At 55.6% G+C, this 16,262-nt stretch overlaps 1 protein-coding gene across 1 annotated transcript in view; it reads right to left on the reverse strand.

Moving 5' to 3' along the window:
- Positions 1–1,114: 1,114 nt before the first annotated feature.
- Positions 1,115–16,262, reverse strand: part of SH3RF3 (SH3 domain containing ring finger 3) — a 200,977-nt gene continuing 185,829 nt past the window's right edge. Inside the window, exons 13-14 of the mRNA XM_029231433.1 lie at positions 5,979–6,310; positions 1,115–1,283 (exon numbers count right to left, since the gene is read on the reverse strand). Coding sequence (XP_029087266.1) covers positions 1,115–1,283; positions 5,979–6,310 — 501 coding nt within the window. The remainder of the gene's footprint in view (positions 1,284–5,978; positions 6,311–16,262) is intronic.

Below are 16,262 nucleotides of genomic sequence, written 5' to 3' on the forward strand. Positions count from 1 at the left end.
GGGAAGGTGGACTCGTGGGTGCCCTTCGTAGACCCCCGACGGGGAAGGTCCCAGGATCAGAGCTGCCCCTCCCCGCCCAGCTCCCTGGACCTGCAAGTCTGCATGACGCCTCAAAGCCCTCGTTATCCTCGTGGCTCTGGTCTCGAGACCAAGGTGCGCACTGAGAGCAGAGCAGTTATTTATTTAAAGAAAATAAGGAGAAACCGTCACAAGGCAGTCGATCTGAACGGTGGTAAAAACCGCACGTTTGGACAGTGGAAGTGCCGGCTGTGGTGTCCCCTCTACAGCGCAGAAGGGAAGTTCTGCCTCCTGACCTGGGGTCCACCCTCCTGTTCCTTTAGTGCCACCTCTTGTCAGAATATCTCCAGATGCGGCAGGGGCTCTGGAAGGGTGGAAAGACACGGGCTTTTCCTAACTCCCTCCAATGCCCAGGCCCCTCTGGCCCCACGAGCACCGAGGCTGTGAAGACCTGGCTCTCCAGGTTCACATGGTGCCTGTAAAAGTTCTGCCCCTTTGGTGTCGCCCCAGAGATTTTTTTCTTTCAAGCTCAACCAAGTCCCGACTAGTTTTACAAAAAGGCAGCACCAGATGTATGAAAAATAGGCAGTGAACGACCTGTTAGACATTTATGAAGTCTAACAGCTTGGCAGTAAAAAGACGTAAGAAAGAAGCACAAGGGAGAGGGGACAGTGGTGGCAAAGCACGAGGCACTGCTGCCACCTCGCCCCGCGGGAGCCATGTGCTGGCCTTGCCTGGACGGGGCAGTTGACGACCCCGGGCCAGGGCACCATGCTGAGGCTCCAGGTGGAGGTGCCTGAGGTATAGCCGGAGACGGGGGTCAGGACCCACGGGACACCCGGAGCCGCCCAAAGGACACTCTCCAAAGCGTGGGGCCCTGCCCCCCGCCGGCCCCGCCAGCAGATGGCAGAGGAGCGCCCCAGCGGCGTCTGCTCCCTGTCAGAGGACACGGATGGGTGGAAGGCATGACCTCCTTGCCCCCGGATCCTGCGCGTGCGGGCGTCCCCACCAGGTCCCCAGAAGGACCCAGGGCCTCGGGCGGCCGCTCCCCTGGGGTCCCTGCACCTCCGTCCCCGGGGGGGCAGCAGTCACAGCCTCAGAAGCTCTCCACGAAGCTGCCGGGGAAGAGGCCGGTGCGGCCGTTCCTCTGCAGGGTCCCCTTGTACCAGCCGTCCTCACGCTTCTTGTGCACGAAGACCACGTCCCCTTCCTTCAGCTCGATCTCCGCCTCGCTCTGGGGCGGGTATGAGACCACCACGCGGTACCTGGGGAAACAGATACCCAGGGGTGAGCCGCCCACCACCTCCCGGGATCCGGGGCTCCGTCCCTGTTTTCAGACCAACGTGCCATAAGATCCACCTGGAGACGTGAGTCTCCGCTGTGCCTCTGCCTGCCGGGAGCCTGAGCTCCGACCAGGAACAGACCCCTGGGCCTCAGCAGCTCCCTGGATCTGAGACAAAGGCCTGCACCCCACACCTGCCCAGGAAGCCTCAGGGGAGGAGAAGGCTCTGAGGACCAGCCTTGCTCTAAAACGCCCGAGGGCGAGGGCAGACCGACCGTGCGCATCCCTCCCTGCCGCCCAGCCCGGCAGAGCTGCCGGCAGCCCCCTCCAGCCGGGGACCCCACAGGGCTCGTGCGTCCCGCTGTCCCCAAGCCCACCACCCTTACGGGGGGCAGGACTGGTCAGGTGAGCTGGGGGCTCCGTGCACAGATCCTCACTGTGGATGGTCTCGTGGCCGGCAGGGCCGCCTGTTCTCGCTGCCTGCGAACCCCAGCTCGTAGGCACCATGGACCCTGCAGGCTGGGTGCGTGGGGAGGGGAGGGGAGGGGTCAGCAAAGGCCTCCCCATGGACCGGCTGGGCGCCGGGCTCGCTCCTCTCCCTCCGCCTCCAGCCCACCATCCACACCGCCCTCCTCCACTGGAAGCACGTCGCTCGGACTAGAGGCAAGCTGGGAAGAGGCTCTGTGTTCCCGTCGCCCCCCCTCAAGCGCACCGGCCTCTCCCGGTCACGGATGCTGGGCCTGCCTGTCCCTGCCGTCCCCGGGCACCGCCCGCCACTCCCTCCTCACCAGACCGACCTCAACCCCACGCTGTGTCCCCGTGTCCTCGGGGCGGGTGGGTCGAAGCGTGGGGCTGCTGGGAGGGTCGCAGGAGCAGCGACCAGGAGCTCGCACACAGCTGACCCCGTCCCCTGCTCCTGGGCCCAGTCTGGCCAGCACCCCCGCCGTGGGCACTGGCAGAGCAGGAGCATCTGTGGGCCGGGCCGGGGAGAGCAGTTCAGGGCGCCCTCCGTCCTCGGCTCCCCCGCTCCCAGCCCCGCCCTCGGGGCCCGGGTCCTCCTCCGAGTCCCGAAAGGCCCAGGCGGCCTCCCTGGGCCAGAGGTGCAGACTGTGCTCCCCCTTCCCTCTGGCCACCTCCCCATGCTCTCCGAACTCCAGGCTCTCCTGTCCCTCCTCCCTGGCAGCACCTGGCCTGACCCTGTCCCCTGGGGAAGACGCTCAGGTGCAGAAGACCCGGGCCGGCCCTAGGAGCTCACGGGCCCAGCCCACTCCAGGCGGTGGAAGCGGGGGGCAGAGAGGAAGCGGGTCGCGAGGCCAACCGGCCTCCCCAGGTGCCTGCAGCGTGCAGGCTGGGACAGTGGCCACCGCGGTCCCTTTCAGGGAGTAGACGAGGCGAGGAAGGGGACGACAGCTCCTGCCCTCCCAGCCCCGCGTCCCTGCAGATAGCTGGAACACAGCAACGACCGTGAGATCAGCCAGCACACACAGACTGCAGCTCCCACACCCTGGCGCCCAGGCTGCAGGACTGCCAGGACCAGCACCGCCCCCCCTTCCCCCCCCACCCACCCCACCCCCCAGCTTCCTGCCCATCCCCCTCCTCCAAACACCGCCCCCTTCCCTCAAGTCCCCAGGAGAGAACGCGTCGAGATCATTCCTCACGCTCCCAACATAAGTTTTAGCTTTTGCCTCAACTGCCAGATGTGAAACAAGCAACTTTAAAAGTGTAATTTGCTAGAAAAAAATTAATTTGGTGCTTCTGAGCAATCCCGTGATTTAATGAGCCCGGATGGATGATGTGGGCTGAACGTCTACAAGACCAGCATTCAGTTTTCTGTCCAGATCCTTCCAAGACGCTGAAAGAAACATGCTCAGTGGCCCCAAAGGGCCAAGCGAACAGTGGCACGATCCTGGCGTCACACGTCAGAGGCCGTCCTGAGCAGCTGCGTCAACCACAGCCACTCTGCAGACATGAGACGCACGGACCAAGGGTGCAGAATTCGAGGGGAATCCGACCGCTGCAGATGCAGTCGCTTTGCCTGTGGGGCTGGGCATATCCTCCGTGTCACCAGAGGGACCCTTCAGAGCCCCCGTGTCGGTCCCCATGAGGGCGAGTGGTCTGGGGGGGGGGGGCGGCTGTGGGCATCACAGTGGTGTCCCTCCAGGACCTTGAAAATGATAAGAATACACCCTGGACACCAAACTCTAAGGTCTACACATGCCTTGGGTTCCTGTGGCGGCTCTGACGGATTCCCACGAACAGTGCCTGACAACGCACACGTCTCATCTGGGGGTTCCGGAAGTCCGGTGTTCGACACAGCCTCACGGGGCAAAGTCGAGGGATGGAACCTCCGGGGCAGGTTGTGTCCCCTCCCCTCCTCCAGCCCCCAGAGGCTGCGGCGTTCCGGTGGAGGCCTCTCCCTCCATCTCAAAGCCAGGACGGCGGGCCCAGCTCCTCATCCGCCTGCAAGGACTCCTGAGGTCACACGGGCCGCCTCGGGGCCTGCACGACCTCTCCACTTTAGGGTCAGCTGCTTGGCCCACCTGCCACCTTATCCTTGGTTTGGGGATTAGGGCACAGATGTCTTTGGGAGCCTCCCACGACCCACAATGGATCAAAGCAAGAAACTCCTAAATCCCAACAGAGCCGAACAGCTGAGAGGCCGGCGAGAGGTGAGGACACACAGACTGGGCGTGTGAACAGGTGGGGAGGCCTGTCAATCAATGCGGAGGTGGGGGGACCACGGCCCTCACCACGGCCCTCACCACGGCCTCCCTGTCGTGTACGTCATGTCACACAGCGTCGTCTCCCATGTCATCTCATGCATTGTTACGGTTGTTTTTGCCCTTGGCGTTCACTACGCATTCATCCATTTCCAGGTATTAATCTAGGTGTTTTGCGGCCATTATAGCCACCAGACACTATCATCCCCGTGTTGTATGTAGGGGCCGGGACTCAAAAAGCAGACACTCGTTTGGGTGAAATGGCTGTTAAGTGGCAGGTGCTTCTCTTGCTGCAAGATTGTGATGCATGTTGGGGGCGTGGACCGAGCCCAGCCTGCCCTTCATGCACAGCCCCCCTTGGCGGGCCCCCAAACAGGGGCTGGGGTGTGAGTGAGGGTGCGCTCACCATGCAGGACTCTGGTCACAGCTGCGAGGTCAGTGTGACCCACCGGCCCGAGTCCAGGTGTTTCGGGAGCTGCCCCGGCCTGAAGGTGACGTTGCCATTGTCACATCCTCAGCTCCGACCTGCTGGGGGCCGGTACATGGGAGTGGCGAGGGCCGCGCTAGGCAGTAGTGGTCACTAAGGAGCTGTGCAGGGTGCTGGGGGCAGGAGGGCGCCCAGGGCCCCGGGTACAATATCCCCAATTAGGATAGACAGCTAATGGGAGTAACTCCCTGAACTTCCCAGTTAATCTGGTCAGCTAACGGGAGTAACTCCCTGAACTTCCCAGTTAATCCGGTCAGCTAACGGGAGTAACTCCCTGAACTTCCCAGTTAATCCGGTCAGCTAATGGGAGTAATTCCCTGAACCTCCTAGTTAATCCTAGACTCCCATGATTTCTTTACAACAGGGTGTTTAAGCCTTTTGTGGAGTCTAGAAGTTGAGGATCTGCTAAGGCAGAAACCCAGGGGAGACACGAGAGCAGCTTCGACACGTTTAGGGACCTGTCATTCCCCAGAGCCCCCAATTTTGGGACCCGGAGGAGGGGCCGTGACCCCCATTCAGAAATCACAGGCAGCTGGGTTGGTCCCGTGGCAGAAAGAAGGTTCTGACGTGGGAGAGCTGCTCGAAGGCGGAGGCTCCCTTGGGGAAGGAAGTGGAGGGAGAGAGGAGGGGGTGTGTGGTGTGCACTTCGTGTGCGTGTGTGTGGTGTACATGGTGGGTGTGCGTGTGACGTGTGTGGTGCGTCTCAGGCCAGACGGAAGGGCTGGCATCGGTCAGTGTGGCCGAGCGGGGGAAGGATCTGTCAGAAATGCCAGGACTGCGCGCTCAGGAGATGCTCCCCTTTTCACCGTTTAGGCAGCTCTCCCAGGAGGAGGGGCACTTAGAAAGGAAAGCGTTTCCTCCCCTGAGCGCCCTTCAACCCTCTCTGAGGCTCTCTAAGGACCGATGACTCAAACGGGCTGGCCCACAAGCAGGACACCAGCCTCTGGCCGCTTCCACCCGAGGCCTCGGGGGACTCAGTTTCCTGACCTGGAAAACTCTACGCTGAACGCTAAGAAATTGTTGTCTTTGGCAAAAAAACACGAATACCGGCCACTTCACGCGGTGTAACCCTGAAGGCAGTTTGGGGCCAGGTGTCAAAGTGGGCCGAGCCTGGAAGAGCTTCCCCAGGGCGGGGCTCGCTCAGGCCTACGGGGGACTCAGCCCAGGGTCACTGCGGGTTCCTTCGGGGCAGGGGGATGCAGGTCCCTCACTCCACTGCTCACTCTTCGGGCTCAGGACACCATCAGTTCCACCAGATTTCCAGATGGATCCCTTGTAAATACAAACTCAGGACCCAGATGGACTCAGAACGTGAAACACGCTCCTGTTATGTCTGAGCCGATGAGATCGTGAGGGCCGCCGCCTGGCAGGTTGAAACCCCAGCAACCTGCGTCATCCCTGTTCCCCAACATGGCTCCAGACCTCACAGACCACCACACCCAGGCCCAGGAGGACGCAGGCCCACCCTTACCTCTCTCTGGGCAGCAGCTTGGCCTCGGGGCGGATGGCGGCCGCGGAGAGAGGGGCCTGCCGGGACGGTGACGGGAAGCTCAGATCCAAGGAGCCTGCCTTCCTGTGCAGTGGCTCCAACCCCAAGGCCCCCTGCATCTCGCCCTCAACGGGGCAGGACCCGGCCCTGCCGTGGACGGACAGCGAGGACACTTCGGGCCCCACCGCGCCCTGGAGGGAGGCGTCCGCCGCTGCCCGGGGGTCGTGGGTGGGAGAGGTGGACGGCGGGGAGCGCGACTTCCTCCTGGTGGACGCGCCGGCCAGCAGCTTCAGAAGCCCGGGCTTCTTGTCTTTCTAGAGAGACACACAGAACGGAGGCAAGTGGGTTAGTTCTCCCGGAGGCCCTCGTTGTCAGCGAGGGGGTAGGACCCTGTCAGGAGCTCTAAACACGGTCCCGTAAAGATGCTCAGAGGAGGAGAACGGCGGAGACGGAAAGCCTTCCCAACTCCTTCCTTCCCCAGACGTGGCAGAGGTGCCAGCACAGACCCGGGTCTGGAGGTGCCGATCCGACAGCAGCCCCGCCATCACGGGACCGCGTTCCAGCCTGGAAACTTCACCTGGAGGTGGGGTGGGGGGCTGGTTATTCCACGTCAGCCGCCCCCCGCCCCGGGCTCACAGAACCCATGTGTACAGACACAGCCTCACCTGGAGGCCCTGGTAGCACCGTGTGGTCTGTGCCACACAGGGAGCCGAGGTGCGCGTGTGTGCGCACGTGTGAGCGAGCGGTGTGGAGGAGGAGTGTGTACACGCAGAGATGCTTCCAGAGCAGTGTGCTCGTCTTAGAATCTAGACAGTTCCATGACCCTCCTGGGATTTACTTTTCTGACGTTGGATACGGATTAGCTGGCACAGGGTGTGGTGTGATACAGGCAGCACACGGAGCCTGACACTGAGCTCCTGAGTCGGTGATGGCTGCCACAGAGTCTGCTCTGGTCACAGGGCCCGCCGGACCCTATGGTGGCTGGATGGGGACTCCTCTGCCCGCCCAAGCTGGGGACAGTTAGTGGTGCTGAAATCCCCTTAAAGTGCACTTAGTAGAGACGTGCATAACCTCAAGGTAAGTCAATAACACTTTAGTATGAACAATTCTGACATTTTTCTCTACTCCCAGCACTGGTACTGATAGGAAGGATGGAAGCTAATGTCCTGCACGCTGTCCACGGCTGGCACGGGCGAGCCCTGGCCTGGAGGCGAGCAGGTGTGCAGGGAACGTGTCACAGGGCAGCCCTCTTCCAACATTCAAGAGAGATCTGTGCGTGTGGCACACTTAGGAGAGCTTTGCTCATTTGGCCACCGGGGGGCACCATGCAGATGGCTCAGAGGCGTCCCCGTCCTCCAAGTAGCAGGGCTCCTGTGGCCACCATGTGGAGGAAGCGGCTCCCAGGATGACAGTCGCCTAACCTGAGACCAGCAGGAGAGGCACTGGCTCCGGTGGGCCGGTGGTCCCTGGCCCTCAGGGCCTCTGGAAGGGGAGCCATGCTGCAGCCAGACACCCAAATGCTGCTGGGTCTCAGGCAAAAAAGCCACAGGGTATCAAAATGGTCAAATGCGATCCTGAAGTCCAAAACTCTTAAAGGTGATTTAACTGTATGTGTGTATGCATGTGTATGTATGTGTGTATATATGTGTTCGTGTATGCGTGTATGTGCAAGTGTGTGCGCATGTATATGTGTAGTGCGTGTGTGTATACGTGTGTGCATGTATATATGTGTGTGCAGGTACATGTATGTGTGCGTGTGTGTATACATATGCATGTATGCGTATGTATATGTATGATGTGTGTGTATGTGTGTGTGCACGTGTGTGTAAGTAAGCACACAGGTGAATAAAACTAAGAGCCACATGATGGGTCCCCAGGGCTGCCAGTGGCCCTGTGGTGCCATCCACGACAGGGGAGGCCATCACCCGACCCGCCTCGTCCCAGGGCTGCCCCAGAACACCATGCGGGCAGGGGACATGGCTCTGACGTCCTGGCGCCCCCATGTCCAGCCCGGGCCGAGAATGCTGCAGGCACCGGATACGCGCCCGCCGAGCAGACCCACAGGAGCCCCGGTAAGGGAGGGCGCAGGAGGCTGGCGGCTGCGGGTCTGGAGCCGGGCGCCCACACGCAGGGGGATTTCCTGTCGGTCCCCGTGGTCAGTCACCACCGGTTACCCTCCCACTGACCTCGGCGGACGCTGCACGCCCCAGACGTCCGCGTCCACACACCCCGTGGAGCGGAGCGCGGGCTCGGGGGCCGGTCCAGCCCCTCCGGGCCGCCCTGGTCTGTGGGCGCAGCCGAGGACCCGCCGATGGGCCCCTCACGGGCGGCAAGAGAGGGAGGACGCGCGCTGGGGTGGATCGGGGCCAAAAGCTTATGCTAAAGGAGCACGGGTTTCCTGGGGTTTCCCGGGCCTTCGCAAGCCCAGGTGCCGTGGGCAATCGCGCCCTGTTGCTTTTCGGGGCCACCGCTCTCCTCACAGCCCCCCTCCGCACCTGGCTTAAATTCCCCTCCCCTAAGCACGGGTCACTTTCCACCCCAGTGACCCTCTGAATGACCGAGGCTCAGTCATTTCAGCCTTGCTGCGGGACCCCAAGCATCTGAACTGTGGGAACACAATGCCCCGTCCCCCCACCGGCTGCGGGGGGCGGAGGGCACATCTCCAGAGAAAGGGGCCCTCGCTCCCAGCTGGGCCAGCCCTTCCCCTGCGACGCCCCGGCTCCCTGTGCAGCTGACCGCCCCCACCCTGCCTGCCCCTCCCCTGACACAGCTCACCCCGGCGGGCTGTGCACTGGACGCCGGGAGCCCAGGGCAGCCCCGGTCCAGTCCCGGCTTTGCATTTGGCTCGCCGAGTGTTTAAGATCAGTGCGAGAGCTGGTTTAAACTATTATAGTACCTCACAAAATATGATTCTGTTGCTGTTTTTATGGTGTGTCTGGATATTTTTAAATGTTTGCCAAAAAAACAAGTTTGAAAAATCTTTAGCTCCCAATACATCTTTGCTTGTTCGCTTTTGGCAGGGCCACGCAGCTAATGGGATCTTGGCTCCCCGACCAGGGATCAAACCCGGGCCCATTGGCAGGGAAGCGTGGGGTCCTAACCACTGGACTGCCAGGGAATTCCCTGCCAACACATTTTTGTTAAATGAATAAAATCAACTTCACTTCCTGTTAACCCTTGCCTTGCCTTGGGAGAGCCCAGGGACCAACACAGGGCTCTCGGCTCCAACTGGTACAAAGAACCAACCAGGGAGTTCGATAAAATGTAGATGTGGGGCTCTGCCCTCAAGGATTCTGATTCAACAGGTCTGAAATGGTTCTGATCTAGAACCAAGGAAGTGATCAATTAGAAGCCGATGGTCACCTGTGCAACCAGGTAAGTGATTCCAGAAGATGGCAGACAGGTAAGACACAGGGAAGGGCCCAGCGTCATGGGAAGATGATCAAAGAAGGAGACTGTGTCCCCTACCTACTAAGTGCCTCAGCCCAGGGGACAGGCATGGGCTTAAAGTCGTGCTATGAAGTGCTGGGGTGCACGGGGGTGGAGATTCTGACCCGTGTGTCTGGCTGCCTAGCTGGCTCCCAGGCGAGGCTGCCCTCCCCAGTTGTACATTGGGGGGCAAGGGCCATCATTTGAGTAGGAGCTCACCAGGCACGGCAGCCACGCCAGGCATAGGAATGGGTGGGAGCCAGGCCTGCAGGCATGAGAAGCTCCGGCTCTCACGCTACACACACACCTGGGTCTGCACTCTGCCTCCCATACAAACAATGTCATTACGTTAGAGAAGGGATTACAGGCGACATTAGGGAAACAAGCACACCGGCACACACTCACACACCCTGAAATAAAGTCACATCCTACTTTAAAAGAGTCATCTGGAAATCTAATATTAAAAAAAGAGACGTTCATTCATTATAGGAAAACTGTAAAACATTTTACAAATAATAAAATGATAGTGTCTGTCCCCAGAGGCCTTGTTTCATAAAATATTAATGCAAAAACTTGGCCAAAGGAAAAAAAATTTAAAGCTTAAATTAAGAAGTGTTGCCAGTTAAAAGTCAATTAAAATTATGGAAAATTATCTCTGAAATTAAAGGAAGTCAAAGAGAATAGAATTTCATTTATAAAATGTGACATTAAATTTTTCAGGGAGTCAATTCATTTCATTAAAACGAAGTTAACCTGTAACATGGCCTATGAGTGCCATGTCCTCACCGTCATCTCCTCATTATCCTATGGTGATTAGGTGGAGAAATTACAACTAACATCACAGAAATACAAAGGAGTAACAAATTGTTACTATGAACAATTATACGCCAACAAATTCGACAACCTAGAGGGAATGGAAACATACAATCTTCCGAGGCTGAATCATGAATAGAAAAATCTAAATAAAGCAAATACCAGTAACAAAATTGAATCAGTAATCAAAAAACTTCCCCCAAACAAAGGTCCAGGTCTAGATGGCTTCACAGGTGAATTCTACCCAAGATTCAGAGAAGACTTATACCCATCCTTCTCAAATTATTCCAAAAAACTAAAGAGGAAGGAAACTCCCAAGTTCATTTTATGAGGCCAGCATTTCCCTGATACCAAAACCCGTCAAAGGCACCACACACACACACACACACACACAAAGAAAACTATAGGCCAATATCCTTGATGAATATAGATGCCCAAATCCTCAACAAAATACTAGCAAACTGAATCCAACAACACATTGTAAGGATCATACACCATGTCAAGTGGGATTCATTCCAGGGATACCGGGATGGTTTAACATATGTATATCCAACAATGTGATACACCACATTAACAAAACAAAGGATAAAAATCATATGATAATCTCAATAAAAGCAGAAAAAGCATTTGACAAAATTCAACGTACATTCATGATAAAAAGTCTCAACAAAGTAGATATAGAGGAACATACCTCAACATAATTAAGGCCACATATGACAAACCCACAGCTAAATCATACTCAATGGTGAAAAGCTGAAAGCTTTTCCTCCAAGATCAGGAACGAGACAAGGATGCCCACTATGTTCTTCAACATAGTAATGGAAGTTCTAACTACAGCAATTAGATAAGAAAAGTAAATAAAAGGCATCTAAACTGGAAAGGAAGAGGTAAAACTGTCACTATTTGTAGATGACATGATACTATATATAGAAAATCCCAAAGACTCCTCCAAGAAACTCTTAGAACTAATAAGTGTATTCAGCAAAGTAGCAGGATACAAAATCAATATACAGAAATCTGTTGCTGATAATGAACTATCAGAGAGACAAACAAAGCAAACAATCCCAGGTACAACTGCATCAAAGGAATAAAATACCCAGGAATAGATTTAACCAAAGAGGTGAAAGACCTGTACTCTGAAAACCATAAGACACTGAGGAAAGTGACGGCAGATGATACAGATAAATGAAAGATATACCACGTTCATGGAAGAACTAAGGTCATTAAAATGCCCATACTACCCAAATCAGTCTACAGATTAAATGCAATCCCTATCAAAATTCTTATGGCATTTTCCACAGAACTAGAACAAATCCCCAAATTCATATGGAAACATAAAAGGCCCTGAATAGCCAAAACAATCTTGAGAAAGAAGAACAAAGCTGGAGGTATCACAGTCTCTGATTTCAGGCTATACTACAAAGCGACAGTAGTCAAAACAGTATGTTACTGGCACAAAAACAGCTCCGTAGATCAGTGGGACAGACTAGAGAGCCCAGAAATAAACCCACACTTATATGGTCAATTAATCTATGACAAAGAAGGCAAGAATATACAGTGGGGAAAAGACAGCCTCTTCAATAAATGGCGCTGGGAAAACTGGGCAGCTACCTGAAAAAGAATGAAAGTGGACCACCTTCTTACATCATATACAAAAATAAACTCAAAATGGATTAAAGACTTAAATGTGGGACCTGAAACTATAAGACTCCTAAAAACATAGGCGTATGCTCTTTGACATCAGTCGTAGCAAGATTGTTTTGGACCTGTCACATCAGGCAAGGGAAACAAAAGCAAAAATAAACAGAACTACATCAAACTGAAAAGCTTTTGCATAGCAAGGGAAACCACCAACAAAATGAAAAGGCAACCTACTGAATGAGAGAAGATATTTGCAAATCATACATTCAATAAGAGGTTGATATCCAAAATATAAAGAACTCATACAAGTCAGTATAAAAAAAAACCCCAAACAACCCAATAAAAAAATGGGCAAAGGACCTGAATAGACATTTTTTAGAAGAAGACATACAAACGGCCAACAGACATATGAAAAGATGCTCAACATCACTAATCATCAGAGAAATGCAAATCCAAACGACAATGAGGTGTCACCTCACACCTGTCAGAACGGCTATTATCAAGAAGAAAAGAAATAACAACTGTTGGTGAGGGTGTAGAGAAAAGGGAACCCTTGTGCGCTGTTTGTGGGGATATAAATTGGGGCAGCCACTGTGGAAACAGTATGGAGGTTCAGCAAGTAATTAAAAACGGAACTACCATACGATCCAGCAATTCCACTTCTGGGTACTTATCTGAAGAAAAAAACAGTAATTTGAAAAAATATATGTACCCCTTGTTCACTGCAGCACTATTTACAATAGTCAAGATATGGAAACAACCTAAGTGCCCACTGACAGATGAATGGATAAAGAAGATGTGGTACATCTATACAATGGACAACAATGTGTATATATACACTCAGCCATAGAAAAATGAAATCTTGCCATTTTCGACAACACGGATGGACCCGGAGGGTATTATGCTAAGTGAAATAAGTCAGACAGAGAAAGATACTGTATGATTCCATGTGTATGTGGAATCTAAAAAACAAGACAAATGAAGAAATAATCCAAAACAGAAACAGAGTCACAGATACAGAGGACAAACTGTTGGTTGCCAGAGGGGAGGGGGTTGGGGGAGGGGAGAAATAGGTAAAGGGGATTAAGAGGTTCAAACTTCCAGCTATAAAATAAATAAGTCACAGGTATGTGATGTACACATAGGGGACGTAGTCAATAGCACTGCGACAACTTTGTATGGTGACGGATGAAAACTGGTCTTCTCGGGGTGAACGTTTCATAATGTGTAAAAATATCAGTTCACTATGTGGTATACCTAATATGATATAATATGGTATTTTAATTTTAACTTAGAAAAGTCTAAAGTCCAAAGTAAATATCCTCTAAATCAGATGTGGGTGAGCTCGAGCTATGATTCATCCTGAGGCAAATTTCCTCTCCAGCTGTGAGCCTGTGACACCAAACTAATTACATGCTTCCCAAATGCAAAGGTGAGGGAGGCAGAAAATAGACATGCCCACTCCCAAAAGGAGAAATGGGAAGACGAGGGAGTGACAGGTCCAAAACGTAGCCAGGCACGTTCCACTAGACCCCAAGCTGGAGAACAATCCTCCTTGGTCAACGCCTCTCCTCCGGGCCCACACCCCCGGCTTCGGTCAGAGGCCACCTCTGAATAGCCTTTGGGGCCCTTCATCCCTTTCCCGGTAGAAGAGTGCATGTTTGCAGCCCAACGGCCCCGTGGTCTGGTCCTGCAGAATCCAAGGAGCCCCACAGCCGTCCTCCCCGCCACCCTGCTTCTTCTGACCCCCAAAGTTCAGGCTGGCAGAGTCCTTGGTGCTTTAATCCCACCTCTGTTCCTGGCTCGGCTGCGACGGCTGGTTAAGTGCATGAGTTGCACCTGTGGTCTCTTTATCAAATGGTTTGGCCACATCCCTGGCATCTCTTCAGAGCACGCCTTCTCATTTTGCGCAATATGGTGAGGCTAAGGGTTTTCCAGATGTCCAAGCTCCGGTCCTTTTTGGTTAACAATCAACTCATGTCTTTCCTCTTGCGTTTAACTGCCAGCCGGCAGGAGGAACCAAGCCTCTCCTTCAGTGCTGCTCAGAAATGTTCTCAGCTAAATATCCAACATGGACCTTCTGCAAGACACGAGGGCATGGCTAGGCTGCTCCCTTTGCCACTTTCTAGCCAGGGCTGCCTTCCTTGCCATTAGCAGCAGCGCGTTCCTCCTTCCACCTGGACGTCCGTCCTTCAGCATTCACGCCCCTACCAGAGTCTGTTCACGATCCCTCGCGAAGGACCCTCGCCAGAACTGCCTATAAGGCCAAACGTCAAGCCTCCCAGCCTCTCTCCGTCGCCTGTTCCAAAGCTGCTTCTGCATTTTCAGGCTTTGTAACTGACGCCCCTGCCACACTCACGGAACCAAAATCTGTATCGGTTGCCTCAGGTGTCCATAACCAAGTACCACAGCCTGGGCGGCTTAATCCACAAGCCTGTCTTTTCTCGCCGTTCTGGAGGCTGGGGGTGCCAGCATGGACGGGCCCTTGGTGAGGACCCTCCTGGCCTGCAGACGGTGCCGTCTGTCAGGTGGTCACATGGACTTTCCTCATGACCCATCTAACCCTAATTACCCCCCAAGGGCCCCCCCACACTGGGGCTTCAACTTATGAATTCTGGGGGCACACACACATCCAGTCTGAAAAGGCCACAGTTACCTCAACGAGAGAGAGGAAATTCAAGTACAGAGAGATGACAGGGACGGACCCCGGTCTCTGGATGCAGAATCCCAGACTCTCTCCAGCCACCTCACCGCCTGTTCCCGTGGCCGCTGGTGCATGATGCGGAGGCTTTGCTCGTCCTTCACCCTCCAGGCCCTACTCTGCCCGGTGCCCCAGGGCCTTACTTAGTGTTTGCTGAGCCTACCCGGTCCCCAGCCAGCCACCGGAACACAATCACACGTCCAAGGCTGACCCGGCCCCAACTCGCCCTCAGCTCAGGCTGGAGCTCCTTGGACCAAGCCCCACCTTCTCTGCAGAACGCTCTCCTGCCAGCCCTGGGCTCCCGCACCTGCTGTCCACCAGATGCTGGCGGTAACCACACACGTCACCCTCTGACTTATGAGCAGCAGCACCCTGTGTACCCCCACCTGGCCCAGAGATCACCCCATGTTCAATGAGGGTCATGGTGTGGCCTGCACCCGTCACCAGCCCCTACGGCAGGAAGCCTGAGCAATGGACCCTGGGTGCCACCTCGAGATCTAGTTCGGCCGCTCTGGGGCGGCCAGGTCACCTCTCGTGACCCCTGGTCCATCAGAGGAGCAAGCGCTGGCATCCCCGACTCCTCAATGTCCCACGGACCGTCCTGGCCTCCCGCGGGCAGGACTGAGCAGCTCGCACCCTGGGGCCCAGCCCGGCCAGCACCCCGAGAGGGCCCTGAACGCGGGATCAGAGTCTGGTCCAGCCTCCGCCGTGTAGCCCCGTGATGCTGTCACTGCACCCGGAGCAGGACCAGGTACCCTGGGTGGCGTCACAAAGGCCACCACAGGGCAGGTGCCGTGGCCGGTGCTCAGCGAAGGTGGGAGGCCTGTGGCCATGTACCTTCCACAGGGGCCAGAGCCCAGGTCAGGACCCCATGCTGAAGGGCAGGGGCCACACCACCTGGCTCTTCTCCTGCCTCCCAGCCGGGTGCCCTTGAACGTGTGCTTGCGTTTCCTGGGCCTCAGTTTCCTCACCTGTGGAGTGGGGGTAACGACGGCACCTGCCCGAGAGAGCTGTCTGGGGACCAGATGAAATAAGACATGTGAGACGTTAGCCTGCTGTCACCAGCACACTCTCCGTCACCATGGTTACCACACAGCCGTTTGGAGCCTTCTTTCTACAACAGCCAGTCCGTCCAGTGATACATGAGTCTCCCTCCACAGCTACATCTTACTGTTTGGGGAGGAAAGTACCGCTCCTCAGCCAAAGGAACCGCACCAGGACCTTTTCCTTCTAAAGCAGCGGTCCTCACAGGTAGTGAGTTTGAAACCACGTTTCCCACGTACTATGATGACACACGTGGTGGGACGGACCCTCCCCAGTGCTGTGCTGCAGGGGCCATCAGCAAACCCGGAGCAGGAAGGAGGATGGTCTGAAGGTCTGTCCCTACCCGGATGTGTCACGTGCTGGGCCGTGAAGGACCTCAGGGGTCTGAACCAAGGTGGCTTCTGGGCTCTGTGAAGCCCCTGGATTTGCCAGGCTGGGCATGAGTAGCTTCTCAAAGCAGGCCATGCCCCTCCCCAGTGTTAAGAGGCTGATGGCATAATTCAACTGAGAAAAAAGGAGGTGAAGGGCAGTGGGTGTGCAGGTCTGACCGGCGGAAGGCATGGACGGGGCCACGGGCCACCTGCACCCAGGCCGCTGCCGTGACATCAGCGGGAGCTGGAGGCCAAGCTCTTTGGGGA

This window comes from Monodon monoceros, unplaced genomic scaffold (genome assembly GCF_005190385.1).
Source record: "Monodon monoceros isolate NGI ecotype Baffin Bay Population unplaced genomic scaffold, NGI_Narwhal_1 Super_Scaffold_19, whole genome shotgun sequence".
Classification (NCBI taxonomy): domain Eukaryota; kingdom Metazoa; phylum Chordata; class Mammalia; order Artiodactyla; family Monodontidae; genus Monodon; species Monodon monoceros.